Source organism: Pyxicephalus adspersus, chromosome 1, assembly GCF_032062135.1.
Source record: "Pyxicephalus adspersus chromosome 1, UCB_Pads_2.0, whole genome shotgun sequence".
Lineage (NCBI taxonomy): Eukaryota > Metazoa > Chordata > Amphibia > Anura > Pyxicephalidae > Pyxicephalus > Pyxicephalus adspersus.
Genome location: NC_092858.1, coordinates 9,310,796 through 9,326,588, shown reverse-complemented (window position 1 = coordinate 9,326,588; position 15,793 = coordinate 9,310,796). Strand labels below are relative to the sequence as shown.

At 40.0% G+C, this 15,793-nt stretch overlaps 1 protein-coding gene across 1 annotated transcript; it reads left to right on the top strand.

Annotated features, from left to right (window-relative positions):
• Window positions 1-2,137: 2,137 nt before the first annotated feature.
• DGAT2 (diacylglycerol O-acyltransferase 2) lies at window positions 2,138-15,428 on the top strand (the record flags this gene model as incomplete). The annotated part of the gene is given in 7 exon segments (XM_072401854.1): window positions 2,138-2,242; window positions 9,752-9,880; window positions 10,363-10,470; window positions 11,192-11,262; window positions 13,333-13,537; window positions 14,580-14,754; window positions 15,226-15,428. Coding segments are annotated over 7 exon segments (931 nt in total), but the record flags the coding sequence as incomplete, so codon positions are not given.
• Between the last annotated feature and the right edge of the window lie 365 nt (window positions 15,429-15,793).

Genomic DNA, 15,793 nt, shown 5'->3' with positions numbered 1-15,793 from the left:
TTCATAGATTTGGATGCCCAGTAAGAATAAGCTCAGACAATGGCGCTCCATTCACTTCTAAAGTCACGCAGGAGATTTAAAAAATGATGAACATAGAATGGAAGTTCCACATCCCATGTCACCCCCAAAGTGCTGGAGTAGTAGAAAGGATGAATAGGACTTTGAAAGATAAACTTAGGAAAGCAACTGGAGGGACATTCCATAAGTGGGACCAATACCTACCAGCCGTGCTAGCTGAAATAGGAATGACACCCAATCCAGTTAATAAGCTATTACCCTTTGAAATTTTAATGGGACGTCCATTCCCCACCCCTTGGGCCAAAGAACCCCTCTTCTTACTACCGAGGGACATACAACAAATTCAGATATCTCTCTCTCTTTTCCTCTCCCTACAGGTCAACCGACGCACCCATTCAAGCCCGGAGACGTAGTGTTGGTTAAAGCTCTGCACAAGCACAAATCCTTGGAACCGTGCAAGCCATCATTAGAACAGCCATGCTGACCAGTGGAGGACCCACCTGGATACACGCTTCAAGAGTGAAAAAGGCACCACCGATCCAGCGCCAGGATGATGCTTCTTGATCCACAAGTACCAGCCTGGATGCTTGTCTGCAGTTTGGAGCCCTGATGATCATATTCTGCCTTGTTTGGGTCACAACAACTTGCCACTATCACCCTCAAGATTTGCCCTTCATTTGCCTCCAATCAAGCCATAGCCTAAAGAATGACTCTACCCTGTCTATGCACCGGCGAGGATATGAGTATAGTGATTGGACTGACTTCCGGGGTAACATATGGGAACGTCCTGCCAAAAAAATTTATAATAGCTCTAGTTTTTACTTATCTGATATGCCTAGTACTCAAGATATGTTGTATCTATTGCTGTCTCTACTCCAGTCAACATACTGCTTAGAGTCTTTAGCAATATCTACAAAGACACTGATGTTACTGAAAGTGATATACGTTTATTTTATAACCTGTGTAACTTTTGCAACAACTGTAAAACCTATGATTCCCCGGAAAAAAATTATATTATATACATATACTATAAATATTACCTAGGGAGATGTATGTTACCGTATGACTTGTAACCCCTCTGAAATACCCCAGTGTAGGATGATAGTACTACAGAGAATCACTCAGCTCCCTCAAGTTATGTATGCCCAAGAACCTGAAGCTGTCTATTTGTATGTAAAGGAACAGAGGTCAATTAGTTATCCTTTTTTGAAGGATAAAAAAGGGAATTGAAGGTAGCTGAGAATTTTTTCTTATTCCTGTAGTTAATTATTTTTGTGCTTTTGTTATGTTTTGTAGCGGATTAAATTATGTTGAAACTAGTTGTACTCTTCTTATCAGTGGAGGCTTTTGGGTGCATTTGGGTGCCCGAGAAAGCATGCGCAGACGGAGCCTTTTCGTGAGAATTTTTTTTCCAACCTATGTCACCCCATCTCGCACCTTGGTCGGGTGATATAGGAAGAAGAACCAGGAAGAAGAGGTGAAGATGGCAGTGCCCGGCGCGGAGATAGGTGCCAGAATGACGCAGGATTCGATGAAAGACACCTCCGGACCGATCATCTGAGCTGCGAGATTGAAGGTATGTGGATTTTTTTTTTGTTTTAGGCATTTTTTATTTTTTAGGCATCTTTAACTTTTTGGACAAATGGGCTTATATTCTTCCTGGTACCCCTTAGCAGATGAATATAGGCTGTACTAATCTTAAAGAGGGAAGGAGAAAATCCATATTAATGCCCAAGGTTCTGAATTGTAATGTCCAACAAGCTTTATAAAACGGTTATGGATCATATCTCCCCAAGTCAATCACATGTGGATAAGTGTATGTACATTAAACAGATCCAATTTTACAATTCTAAAAATATTAAAAATGATACAGGTTTTACAGAAATGTAAAACTGAAACTTTTTTTTTTAGGATGTAGTCCATTGGCAATTAAATGTTTAGGCTCTAAGTAAGATGAAATATTGATTTATTAGCAAGTGTCAATGTTCATGAGATAAATAATACAAGGCTGGAATACTGCCAAGCTGGCCAGATCTGTCTCTTTTCTCCAACCGGCCGTTAGGTGTCGCTGTGCTCTCCTATGCATATATAAGGCGGTGCGCTGTTCCCAGGGCTCAGTGCTGCAAAGTGCTGGGAAGAGGAGGGTGACAGCTGGGCTCATACACCATCACCAGCAGCTCCACCATGAAGACCATCATAGCTGCCTACTCTGGGGTGCTGCGAGGTAATTATTTGGGGTATATTTGGGGCCACTGATCACCTCTCTAATCTACCTACATGAATGACTTGCACACTGATTACTCTGGCAGTGAACAGGTTAACTCTATTTCCCCCCTTCAATACCTAATTAGCAATTAAGCCACAGACCTCCAGTCCTGCAATACTCTAATGATCTGCATTTGAATGCATAACCAGTATGCAGTGAGATGGAAGAGTGGGTGTTCCATAGTCTGACTTTTTTTTCCCCCTTGCTTGGTGATGTCATTGGATTTGTGAGTTGCTAGAGAGAATATTGAGCTAGCTCTGGAGCTTTCCAGCATCTGCCTCCAGATTGTTCTGTTGCATTGGTGCTATTGGTTCAGTCTGTGTTCTGTCACTGGTGTGCAGATATTTCCATTGGAGAATGGAAAAACTGGGAAAGCATTAGATGCATGGAGTGTTGTGTTTCACTGGCATTTCAAAAGCAATTGGTAGCTGCAGCTGAACAGTTGCAGTTGAAATCTGCAGGCAGGTAATAGGCAGCATTAGTGATGACCAACTTGCAGCTTTGTAATAAATTGTCAGTCTATAGACACAAATAAAAAAACCTGCTTTAAAAAGGGTAATCATTCCGATCATACCCTGTATATGTGTTCATTTTGAACCAGATTCTGGAGGGAAATCAAGAAGCTACCATTGCTGGTCCTTTATACATTTTTTTTTTTCCAAATACGCTGTATTGAAAATATAACATTAATTTCCAACAATGAGTGAGATACAAACAATATTATTAAACAGGATATTCATATACAAATAACATGAGTAGGTAATGTGAAATAGGTAAATAGACCAAATGCAACATATTTAAAAATCCTTGGGATTTAAAATAAATAGAAGGGCCAAAGATAACAAAAAAAGAGTAAAACAGAGTGTTGTGGAATCAAAGTGCGTCAGAAAACTGTTCGGTATACCGATCTATTAAAATGTTCATTCAGACCTATTATCTCTTAAATTGTTCAGCTGTACATTCACTTCTATCATGTTAGCATAGTAATGTATTGGAGTATCTCCTAACGGGACAAATGTTAAGACTAAGAAAGATTAAAAGGGAGAAAAAAGCGAAAAAGAAGAAAGGATTAGGGACCCCCCTATCGGACTAGACTTTTATTGCCTGTCATGGCAAAGAGTTTGAAACTCTGGAGATTCACGAAAGTTTCACCAGCATGCCCAAGTAGTGTAACAGTTGGCCATATTGTCTCGAGAGGAATGAATAAGTTCCTCCATCTCTGCTAACCGGTTAATTTGCATTAACCAGTCATTCACAGTGGGAAAGGTAGTCGATTTACAGAACCTCAGGATCAGTCATTTTGCAGCGTTTAAGGAGTGAAACAGAAGCGTTTTCTTGTATTTGTGCGATGGGCTATGAGCATGCTGTATCCAAATCTGTGCATGGAGAGATGGGGTTTGGTTCTCCTGTGATTTTTTTGGCATCAAGTCCAATAGCGATTGCCTATCCTGAAACTTTCCCCCTTTTGAAGAAGTGTCTGGCTGTTAATTATCGTTCATTACACGATTTCTTATTGTCTGAAGCATAAACCTTTTAGGTCAGCGACTCCACACTTTGATTTATTTGAATTATTTTCAGAGCCAAGCAACTGGCATTTTTAGGAAAGTTCAGCCATTGCATACAGTACCGTGTCCTTTAAGGCTGTGTGGAGTGTCCCTATCTTGATCACGTGATATGGTGTTCATTTATAATTGTGTTTTTCTGTACACTGTGGTATTCTGGCAGTATGAATGTACATATTTGTCTTCAATGCAAGTGTATGTGTTTGTGCAGACAAACACAACTTTGTATGACCAGTGGAGTGCACTCCATGCATCTGATCCCGCACAATGCCAATGGAAACATTGCTTCCCTTTTCTATGCTTCCCATATAGGAGTCATCATCAAAGATTACATTTCTGCCTAAAATGCCTAAAATAAATTCCAAATACCTAAAGTTTATCTCTAGACATTTTTTTGTTTATCCTATAAGATAAAGTGGAGAGGAGTATCCCCTCTTCAGTTTTTTTAATTACTGCCCCAATGTCCCCCCCAATGTCCCAAATGGGCCCCCAATGTCCCAACTGCCCCAATGTCCCAAATGGGAAGATTCACTTCTTCTTTGTTTTGGTGACCACTGTCATCTGGATAGAAAACCATGAATCTAAAATTTTGTTCCCAGAAAATAAAAATACATAGGGAGTAGAAAACTGTGTAATAGTTTGTTTTTAACCCTTTACTACTCAACTAAAAACAAAAAAAATGTTTTTACTATACATGCACTTTAAGAAGATGTATTTATAAATGTTTTAACCAGGATTCACCCAGTGTTTTCTCACGCTGTATTTAATAACAAAAATGTATGAATCCTGCATATTTTCTTATTCCAATGTGAAAACTGTGTAAAGATTGGTGAAAACATTTATAAGTAGACACCTAAGAAATGCATAACAAAACACAAATGTGTGTGTGTGTGTATATATGATCCAGAAAAACTGTCAGCAGGCCCATCAACTGAACTCCGCCTGGGGACCAAGGAACAAAATAAAGTAGCCCTAACTCCCAAATGCATGACAGTTGGGTATATAAAGTACTGTGTGTCATATTGTTGGCTGCACATTTTTGCTGTTAACTAACTTTCTGTTGGCGACAACTGTGAACATTGCTTGTACAATGTGTGTTGGCATGAACACTTCTTGCCTCCTCCAGGGGTACATATACCAATGCAAAAATAGGGAAAATTGGCAAAGTTGTCGTGGTTTTCTAAGAAACCCCTAAATAAGGACTTAACTGGAACCTTAGACCTTCAAGGTCCCATATGCACAAAAACAAGGAATCCTCTTGCTAATGAATTGGCATTAGGCCAAGTTGCATAGGCATTAGTCAGGGTCACATACAGTCAAGGATCTTAATGTGCTCTGCACTTTAACAAGGAAGTTAATACTGTGCATTTGTTGAGCAAATGCTCTACAAACACTTGTCTCAAGCCTTGTTAGCCCTATGCCATGCACTTGCCCAACCCTAGCTTACCCCAAGGTGAAAGCACTTGCCACTTAATGAATAGGAGGGTATGTTAGGGCTGGGAAAACACATGCTACTAGTGCTAACTGGGGTTAAAGCAGGCATTTACTGAATGGTTTTACTACTCTGTAAATGTCCTGTGTGTGTGCTTCTTCCATTGAATAAAATACCCAACTATCCATACACTTCTGGGGGCTCCTGGTGTTCTATAACACTGTTAATGCTTTTGTGATAGATTAAAGTAGATCTATACTTATTTACTCAATCATTGACCTTATGTACCCCACTTGCCCGGGGCACAGGGCCAGAATGTTGCTAGGTCCTGGCACTTGACATTGGACAGGTGAGTGCCTCTCATCTCCAACCAGCCACATGCTGTAATGAACGATGAGGACGAAGCATCTGCGCCTCCTGCTGCCAAGCACATCCTTTGCTTGTTTCATCAGTGTTTATATAAACCTGGAATGTTTTCTAGCGCTCAGATTAAAATGAGCAGCACAAAAAGTTCATATAAAGTCCAAACCGGGAGCATTGAACCTTCAGTAGCCTGCCAGTGTATGTGTTTTTTTTTATGTTATGTTATTCTCCCTTCAATGCCTTTGATGGTGCTCCATGACCATCCTCATCCCTGCCAAGTATTGGGGGAAGGGGGCAGAATGGGGGACAACCCAGAGGAGTAAAGTAAATATAAGTTATTGCTGAATCCTTTACTCTGCAATAAATCTTTTGAGAATGCATGTTTAGTACTTCGGTTGTTGCTCCAGGGTGTCCCAACTTAACACCTTACCTGAATTCTGCCTGAACTTTATCTGCTGTCAAGGGCCACCATATAAGTGTGCAGCTGTAGTCTGCTCTTCAGTCGCTTGAGTTTCTTTGCTTCCTCCAGCACAGACGTTCTTCACTATCAGGCTTGTTTGGAATTTCAACTGGCTGCAATGAAATATTGCAATGATAATAAAAAGAATTCTTGCATGTAACTATGTATTGAAAACATAAGCAATTTATTTGAAGATTTGTGAATATATCCTTTTCTGCAGTTGCCTGTAAGTGGCTAAAAGAACAAAAAGTTCTTATAAAGTCCAAACCAGGGGTATTGAAAGTTCCCCTTACTTGCTGTCTCAAGAAGTTGGAGAAAACCTCCCAAAGTGACAGGAAGTCCCCAATTTTGAGAGTTATCAGTGTACCTATTGTAAGAATTATCATGACTACTTTTCTGTTAACTCTAAGTTTTCATTTTTACCCTCCATTCTTGGTGACTGTGACCACAAGTACAAATGAACGGGTAATTCTCCTCCCCTAAGCAGTATTCTCCCCAGAATTTTTTTTAACTGGGCGGAAAGAAGCTGTAGGCAGGTGGCACCCCTTGTATTGTGACCCAACTTTAACCACCCAAAAACAGTTGGTTGTTGCTGGGTAGTCCACCCGGCGAAAATGGTCTGGGGAGAACACAGACTGTAGCCATGGGGGAGGCAAATTACTCAAGGTGGTCACCAGTATGGACCTGTTTATTACTGCTTCCTGTAGCTAAGACTTTTCTAGAGCTGCACTGACTCTCTGGAATGGACTTCCTCGTTCTATTCGCCTTGCCCCCACTTTCTGCTTATTTAAAAGAGCACTCAAAACCCCATTTTTCAAACTTGCCTACCCATCTTCTTTTGTCTTTTGAAACTCTCACTACTTCCCACCACAACAAGCAGGTGGGAAGCCAAATTCTTGGCTTCCATAATGCATTGCAGACCCCTCTGGTCCATGAGCATTGTGCAGTCAGCTTGATAACTGGACGAAGTAAAATGTCCAAAGCGGTCAGGGTGCATAAAAAAAATAATGTAAACTGTTTTCCGGTGAGCCATCTCTGTTTACAACCACATCAGTGGCTTGTATCGGGTAGCGTGACACATTTAGTAAAAGTATCCATGTTTATAAATATTTATAGGGTGCTCCACTGCTAATGAGACTTCATGAAATAAACAGCGGAGGCGATGTGCGTTTTCGATTTGAAAGCCTGGTGCAGCAGATCTTGCTGAATGATTTTGGGGAAATTGTGTGGCATCATGGAAAGATTGTAGGATGTATAGTCTACTGGGGATCCATGTCTGAAAATGTGAGTTGTGTGGTGGCTTCAGTACAAGAAGTCCCTGATCTGGGGCCACTGTGCAGATCTGGAGTTACATTTTATTTTATAACTTTCATTAAAATGCCCAGTGGCCTTGCCATGAAGGTCATTGTCCAGGCACTTCCTGTTATAGGGTGACAACGCTTTGCTCTGGTCTTCTTCCTGCAATGGAGACCTGACAATGGCTCTTGTCACTTGGTCCTCTACTGCTTATAGTGACGTTTTTTGGCAACTGTGTTCAGTAAATTTCATTATTTTGGGATTGTTTACATAATATCTGCTAAGAGTTCCAATATTAAGTAATGCAGGAAATGTAATGTTGGACATAGATGATGAGCAGATGTTCTTTCACTGTATGAATTGCATGAAAATAAAGCAACTGAATTTATTCCCACACTTTTATACATGCCCGTGTAGTGACATTGGGTGTTTAAAAAAAAAAAAAAAATTGGGGTTACCCCTCTGTTCTGAAGGGTGGAGTGACAGGGGAGGCCATGAGCCTTTCACATCTAGTTGTCTTTCAGGCCTGCTGGCTAGTATTGCTATGGCAACACAAAGTATGGAGGCTCGCAGGCCTAGTGTAGGTCTTGGGCCTAAGTCAAACACTTGATTTTTGCTTTTTGTATGTATTTTTGTCAAGAAATAAATGTAGTTGCCATGTGAACCAAGCACATAATACATTTAATGCCTTTATTTTGCACTTGCATGCATTCTGTATACCAAATAAGTGGCAAAAGCAACCTTTAATACTTTTATTTGACAAAATACATTCTAGGTGTTTGTTTTTCCTTCCAAAGCAGCTACAGTGAGTAGAAAAGCCTGCTCCCTGCAAGCAGCTACAAAATGGGACCATGTTCCATGTGGAAGTGGTAATCTCTCTTCAAAGGTCTGACATGCCCCAATGGAGTCAGCCATTTTCTTGCAGTAGGTAAAACTCATTTTTTTCCTACTGATTCCAGGTTCTTTGCAATAGTAGGGGGCTGCTTTCCCACCAAAACTATGGGTCCTCCTCTGCACCACAATGCCAAGGGACAGGCTTTCTAAGACTGTTGCCCCCCACATTGGTATATTTCTTTGGGAGGGCAAGGCTACCTCTTTGTGGTCCTTTGCTTGGGGATACATTAAGCAGCGTTTGGGGCTGATTCTGTGTGAAGGAATAATGTAGCCCTACCTATATACGAGGGGTTAATGAATATATTCCAATGCTCATGACTGTACATAATGGTTTTCCCTGACACCTCCTGGCACCAAAAGCCTATTTGAGATGCTCGAATGATATTTATGAGGTTAATAATAAAAGTAATTTTTATTCTTGGCAATATTTCAAAAAATCGTACTAGGAGTTTTAAACCTTCAACAAGGGGCCCCATGTGGGCAACTGCAAACTTTCTTGTGCAGATAGATGCCATGGAAAATGGCTGCCACAGGGAGGCCTATGATGCTAATTTGGGTAGCCTACAGTGTTTCCAAAAAGGTTAGGCTTCCTGCTACTGAGGATGAGGTCTAAACAAAGATGGCTCTATTCTATGGAGAGAGAAATGCAAATGAAGACATTGTTGGGGCCAGTACTGCAGTAATACCTGTTGGCTTTATCTACATCACATAGCATACATTTACTGGACATTGGGCAAAAAATATATTTGGCACATTCTGCCCAAACACTTAAAGACGGTGGTTTGGCAGTGAAAGGGTGGCGGCGGAGCTATGCAGGATTTAAGCTGATCACAAAGGCTTGAAAAAGGCAGAGTCCAATGTGTGAAGTCTGGGACTTCTGTTTATTCCTTGTGAAACATTCCCACTGGTTTAATAACTGGGCCGTGTCCCCGTCTAACACCACCTTCCTCATTGTAAATGCTTCTACAAAGTCCATTGAACTGTTCAGCAACTACAAGCTGAATGTTGAGCAATAGTTAATGTAGAAAACATGTTTTTTTGTATATTTTGCTAAAATTAAAGCCTTTGATTGCCAGCAAAATGTTTCAAAAACTGACTTCAGAATGAGTGAGCAATAAACCATATTCCACAGTAATGCATTTTGTTTTCATTTATATTGTATGGACACATGCATTGCTTAAAATAGACAACTGAACCATGATAATAGTGGACGATGATATTCGAACAATGCTGAAGTACCAATTGGTCCCTGGCCCTGTATAAATTTACAATCTAATGCTCATATGGTAGTTTCACAACACTTTGCAAAACTGAAACTGAGCCCGGAATTTTGGCCACTTTGGTCCTCCACGGAATTTACTTGATGGTTAGAATGGGTTTTTCTCCTTTTTAAGTGTACTGACACATATAAAATTTGTAAAATTATATTAGACATGTCTAATTGTGATTTCCTCTTTTAGGGACAGGATCCAGCCTTCTCTCAACTGTGCAAGACTTGCCTTCCATTCCTTGGTTGTCAAAGTCTCGAGTGGAAAGACATCTTCAGATAATATCCGTGTTGCAATGGGTCATCAGCTTCCTCATCATGGGTAAGAATTTTCCTTTCATCTAAATAGATCTAAGTAGATTGGAAAAATTATTAATAAACTGTATTTATATAGAGCCAGCATATTATGCAGTGCTGTACACCAAAACTTAATTTTATTGTTGCTGCAAGAAGTTTTTGTGCACCCCTTGTCCTTTGCCGAAAAGCAGCACAAATGTTAAATAATCCCATATGCTTACAAAGTTCAGAAGTATACTTCCTATTTCCCTGACTTTTACCTGTAGTACCTACAGGAGGATGCCATTCTTCCAACGAGATTTGGGGAGTGAAGAGTACTCCAGATCCTGCTCATCTGAAGAATTTAGATCTTTGTTTGGTGAACTCTGTATACTTAGGATCTCAGGAGGATCACTACCTTTGTACAGTGCTGCTTTATATGTCGGTGCTATATAAATACTGTATTATAATAATAATAATAATAATAATAAATGCCTCCCCTTGACTCTCCTTTTTTTGATCTTTCAGGGGTTACATGTACTGTTATCCTGATCTACATTTTCTGCACTGACTGTTGGCTTATTGCAGCCCTGTATGTCTCCTGGCTGGTGTTTGATTGGAATACTCCCAACAAAGGTAAGGTTTTTCCAAGCATATTTGGTGATATTTGCCTATTAAAGTGACAACCATAACATTTGTTTTGCATACTTGCATGTACACTGGGAAGGTATACAGTCTGGCAAAGTATTATTAGATTTTTTTTTTTTTGCAATACTTTGATATCTGTATATTGAATCTAGTGCTTTTAGGCTGTGTCTATAATATGCTCCACCTTGGTCTTCAATGGTCTGTTTTTAATCTTATTTTAACCAGCAGATGTCAGGACCTGGAAAAGTAGGTTTCTCGAGGTTGTAACTGCTGGATTACAGAATGCAGCCAAATGTGTCAGAATAGGGACATGCCTCCCTGTTAGCTGAGATCATTTCAAGACCCAGCATGCTGTGTAAGCTGGTCATAATTGTGTCCTGTAATAATGTTTTGCTGCAAAATCAGGTTTTAGGGCTGAAATCCTAAGCAGCTTTGTCCGACTGTGTAGGAAAGAGACTCCTGGGAGTTGTAGTTCCAGGGGAAGGGGTGGGCATGTATTTAGGACGGAACTTCCAGCAGCTGTCTCTGCTAGTCTGGCCATGTTACTGGGAGTATAAAAGATGTATATGTATTTGGATTCCCTAGAGGGGGAGTATAGGGGTAGAATTGGGTAGTGTCTAGACACACTGTATTATATGTTGTAGATTTTTATATTTCCCTGCTGTATGTTCTGCAACTGTATAAAGAAAAAAATTCCTTGGTTCCACAGGTGGCAGGCGATCTACATGGGTCAGGAATTGGGCAGTCTGGAGGTACTTTCGAGACTACTTCCCAATACGGGTAAGTCAATTGCTTGTGGTACTGATGGAAACGCTTATTTCCATGTCCCCTACACCTTCATGTTATTGCATGCATTTGTTTGCACTCACAGCGCACAGATTGGTCTTCTAGCACAGGGTTGTCAAACTCAAATACACAGTGGGCCAAAATTAAAAAATTAAAAAAGTCACAGGCCAAACATCAAACTGAAATAGCACCGCTACTACAACTCCCTGCGTCTATGAAAAAAAAACATTCCAATGCGGGGCCACGCATAGGCAGAGAGACCGCTGGTCCATAGACACAAGTGATGCCGTGAATTGTAGTAGCAGCGCTATTTTATTGCAGCGGCGGGCCAGCTGCAATTCATATTTAGGATTTCTGTTTGGTGCCAAAAAAAAGGCTGTTGGGGGCTAGATTTGGCCTGGGGGCCAGAGTTTGACATCCCTGTTCCAGCAGATTTGCATAAAATGATTTGGAATAAAGAAAATGGTAACATTTAGGTTTTCTTTAAACATTGCAACATAAGATTTGTATAAACTTGCAACATGAAACATGAGTCACTTAGTTAAGTTGGTGACGTAATTTGGTTGCTCATATACTGTAGTGTTTGTGTTGTAGACTTTATGCACCTGCTTGATGTCAGTTTGATACAGCTGTAGGAACAATGTACAAAGTGCAATTGTGTTTTCCTTGAGTGAGAAATAATTGACCTCCCTCCTGTAGAGAAACCTCTACAGCACAAAGTACTTTTGTGAAGAACACATATCAGCCACACCTAGTGCATTTGTTGCTTTCCTGGCCTCCTCCAATCTGAGCTCTGTACTCGGTGATGGGAAAACATGTGAATGGCATGTTCTTTTCCAATCAGATGTTCTGTATTGTGCAGAGAACAATTTGTTGCTTTTCTCTTGGCTGCACACCACAGCTCCAACCTTAGAGGGTGTTGGTGTGTACAGCGAACTGCAGTGTTACATAGAACTATTGGCGATATCTGAAAAATTTGTTTCCAACAAACACAACATATGGCAGCACATTGCCAAAAAACAGTTGTGTGCATTTTGGTGTTTTGGCAGCCCATTCATTATAAATAGGCTGCAACCTAACGTTAAGGACTTTCATCCGCTGCCATGATCTCCATCCCAATTCACTGTTACTTCTGTAGAAATCCTGTTATGCATTAAATAATTCAGAACCTATAAAGACTCAGCCTGTTACCCACATTAGGGTAAAGTAGTCTGTTCTGTACATGCTTTTGTAGACCAGGTGGCATAATCTAAAACTGGAGAGTAAAAGCAGTGGTACCTTATCAGGACAAGAAAATCATTCCTGGAATTGTGTAATTGTTAGTTATCATGTTTGGAACATTTTATGGGGTTGAACTTTGTCACTAGCTGATACAGCATGGCTGACAGACGCTGAATGTAGGGAGTAAAAGACGTTAAATCTCATAAAAAGGCCTTTGTCACTTGCCCATGCTGATTCATATGTTTTTTTAACCAGGCACTATTTTTTTTTGATAAGTTGTAGGACGTGGGTAAATGTACAGCTCTGTATAATGAATATCTGTTTAATACTCACCTGTGTGGAGAATCTATCTTCAATACAATGAGTACTGACACCCATTGCTACTATAGAGCATAACCCTTCATTGCTCCAGTGGACTCTAAAACCAAGTTGGTGTAATAAAAAAGGACTTCTCAAGGTCTAGGACTTGGCATATGTCTGGTTGTGATCTTGGAATGAACACATGCAGGTCACTAACATTCAAGATCAATTGTTTTAATTTCAGGCACCCAATAGGGAAAACCAATTGACTTCCTGCAGTGTCAAAATAGAAAAGGATTAGAGATTTCCCCAGTAAAATACTGTATTGTGGTAGTATTTACAGTTGTAAAATCATGGTTTATGGTTGACAAAGCACATACCAGCTTACTGAATGTTACCCACACCAAATGAGTTGGAACAGGTTGGCCATGTGGCAGGATCACCCTGAATAACTTGTGTAGTTGATACTTTTGGTATATTTACACTTGATTTTTTTTTTTTTTTTTTATCTGCACTTTTTTCATATTTAACTTTTTTTTCCAGCTGGTGAAAACTCACAATCTTCTTCCCAGCCGCAACTACATCTTTGGCTATCACCCTCATGGTATTATGTGTCTGAGTGCATTTTGTAACTTCGGTACAGAGGCCACTGGCGTGTCCAAGAAATTTCCCGGGATAAAGCCATATCTTGCAACGCTGGCCGGGAACTTCCGGATGCCTGTACTACGAGACTACCTGATGTCTGGGGGTAAGGACTGTTGAAACTTTAGAACAAGCCATTATCTAGAATCCTTGGTCTGATTTTGTGTCCTCTAGCTGGGCATTTGAAAGAGTTGAACATTAGAGTAGAAAATGGTCAGCTGTGGACTTAATGGCTCTGCTCCAGCATTTCACTAAATAATATAACCTGAGTGTCCTGCCAGCTATCCTCTAACTTCAATATGTTTAGTCCAAGGTCATAGAGTAGACCTTGAATTCAGTTTCTAATTTTTTTTTTTTTTCCTTTTTTAGTGTTATACCTGATTACTTACCTCACTATATATTGTATTAGTAATATTGATAACAAATATATAGTAATATTGGGGTAAAATGAGATCAGCATCATGTTTGCCTTTGTTTATCACAATGTCTTATATTGCTGGACTGACCAAGTGCCTAGTACATTGGTAAACTGAGATTCAGCTGGAAATTGATCGCTGGCCAAGAAGCTATGGTTCTCAATTTCATGTTCATTTCAGGAGATTCTAGTCTATTATGTCATTTTAAAAACCTACACCTACTATTAAGTTTTGAGTTGCACAGTGGACGTTGGCATGCTCACTTTGGTGTGATTCCCAAGTTGCTCCCAATGGGTTGACAAGTTTAACATGGGCCCAGAGTGTGACTCCTTGTATATTGGTCTTGTCTTCTATAGTCTGTGACTGGTCCGTGAAGAAGCAATTTCACTCACTCGTTTCTATAGTTGCTCTCTTCTGTCCTTATGTTCCTTCTTTGAACATTAAGAGACAAGGTCCTTGTGAGGTTTTCCTTCTCACAGTCCAGTATTTAAACTTGACCTGGTATCAGCCTCTCGCAGTCTTGTGTAGCAAAATGTAACAGAATAAAGAATACATACCAAAAAGTGTTAAAGAATTTGAAGTTGTATTACTTTTAATATCTAGTTTAGCTTTAACAGATATGATGATTAACATGATCATAAGATGAATTTATCCATATTGGCTAGAACACATGTAGGGTTTGTTGAAATATTGTTTCACATATTTTAAATCATTGAATTTCTCTTCCATCAGGAATTTGTCCAGTAAACCGTGACACTATAGACTACATTCTGTCAAAAAACGGGACTGGAAATGCGGTGGTGATAGTGGTCGGTGGTGCTGCAGAATCTCTAGATTGCCAGCCGGGTAAAAATGTGGTGACTCTGAAGCAGAGAAAAGGATTTGTGAAGATTGCACTTCAGCATGGGTAAGGGGACAGAATGTATGTGATATCTGCATTTTCCTTTTTTTTTTTTTTTATAAAAATGTTCCCTACTGCCTACCCAAAATGCATGCATTTCCTAACCACAAACTTCTTTACATCAGCACAAATCCCTGTAGTTTACTCTTCACTCAGGGCATGGTTACTTGATTTGGATTTGCACACTAAGAAAATGGTGTGTGTTGTCTCTAAATCTGGCAGAGAAGCAACTGTGAGACAAATGTCCCCTTTGTTTTTTTTTTTTTGTTTTTTTTAGAATAGTCTTCTTTGGAGGAACATAGTCTAACTAAGGAGTCCTTAAAATCAGTAAATTGACTCCCTGATATAAAGATTGTTCCTTATCAGGATATATACCCTTAATGTCCTAAATTACCTTTCCTTTCCTCCTTGTGTATGCACATATCTGGGTATCCTTTGCTATTACTGATTCTAATGCTTGTTCTCTTCTATCCACAGTGCTGATCTGGTGCCAGTCTACTCATTTGGAGAGAATGAAGTTTATAAGCAGGTGGTATTTGAGGAAGGGTCCTGGGGCCGCTGGCTGCAAAAAAAGTTCCAGAAACATGTTGGATTTGCCCCTTGTGTCTTCCATGGTTGTGGCTTTTTCTCTGCAGAAAGCTGGGGGCTGGTTCCATATTCCAACCCAATCACCACTGTTGGTAAGTTATTAGAAATAAATTAACAAATATTCAATGGTATAGCTAACAGGTAATAGGGTTAAAAAATGCCTTTTCTGGAGAGGTCCTAAAGGCCTTCTCAAATGGCCATGAAATTACACATATGTGACTGTCTAGGTTACTGAAAGATGTATCCATACTGAAGAACTTCTGGGTTGCATAGCCAGCAGTGGTGTATTTACATACTTTTTCATGAAGAAAGAAAACTTTTTTTTTTTTTTTACCTGAGACACAGAAAGCCAGATGGTGGTTTGGCCGACCAGACAGCCACCACTTATCTCCGTTGCTATGGCTGAGCTTGGATTTTAAGCTGCAATTATATTAGGTGCTGGTAGATCGCATCTACA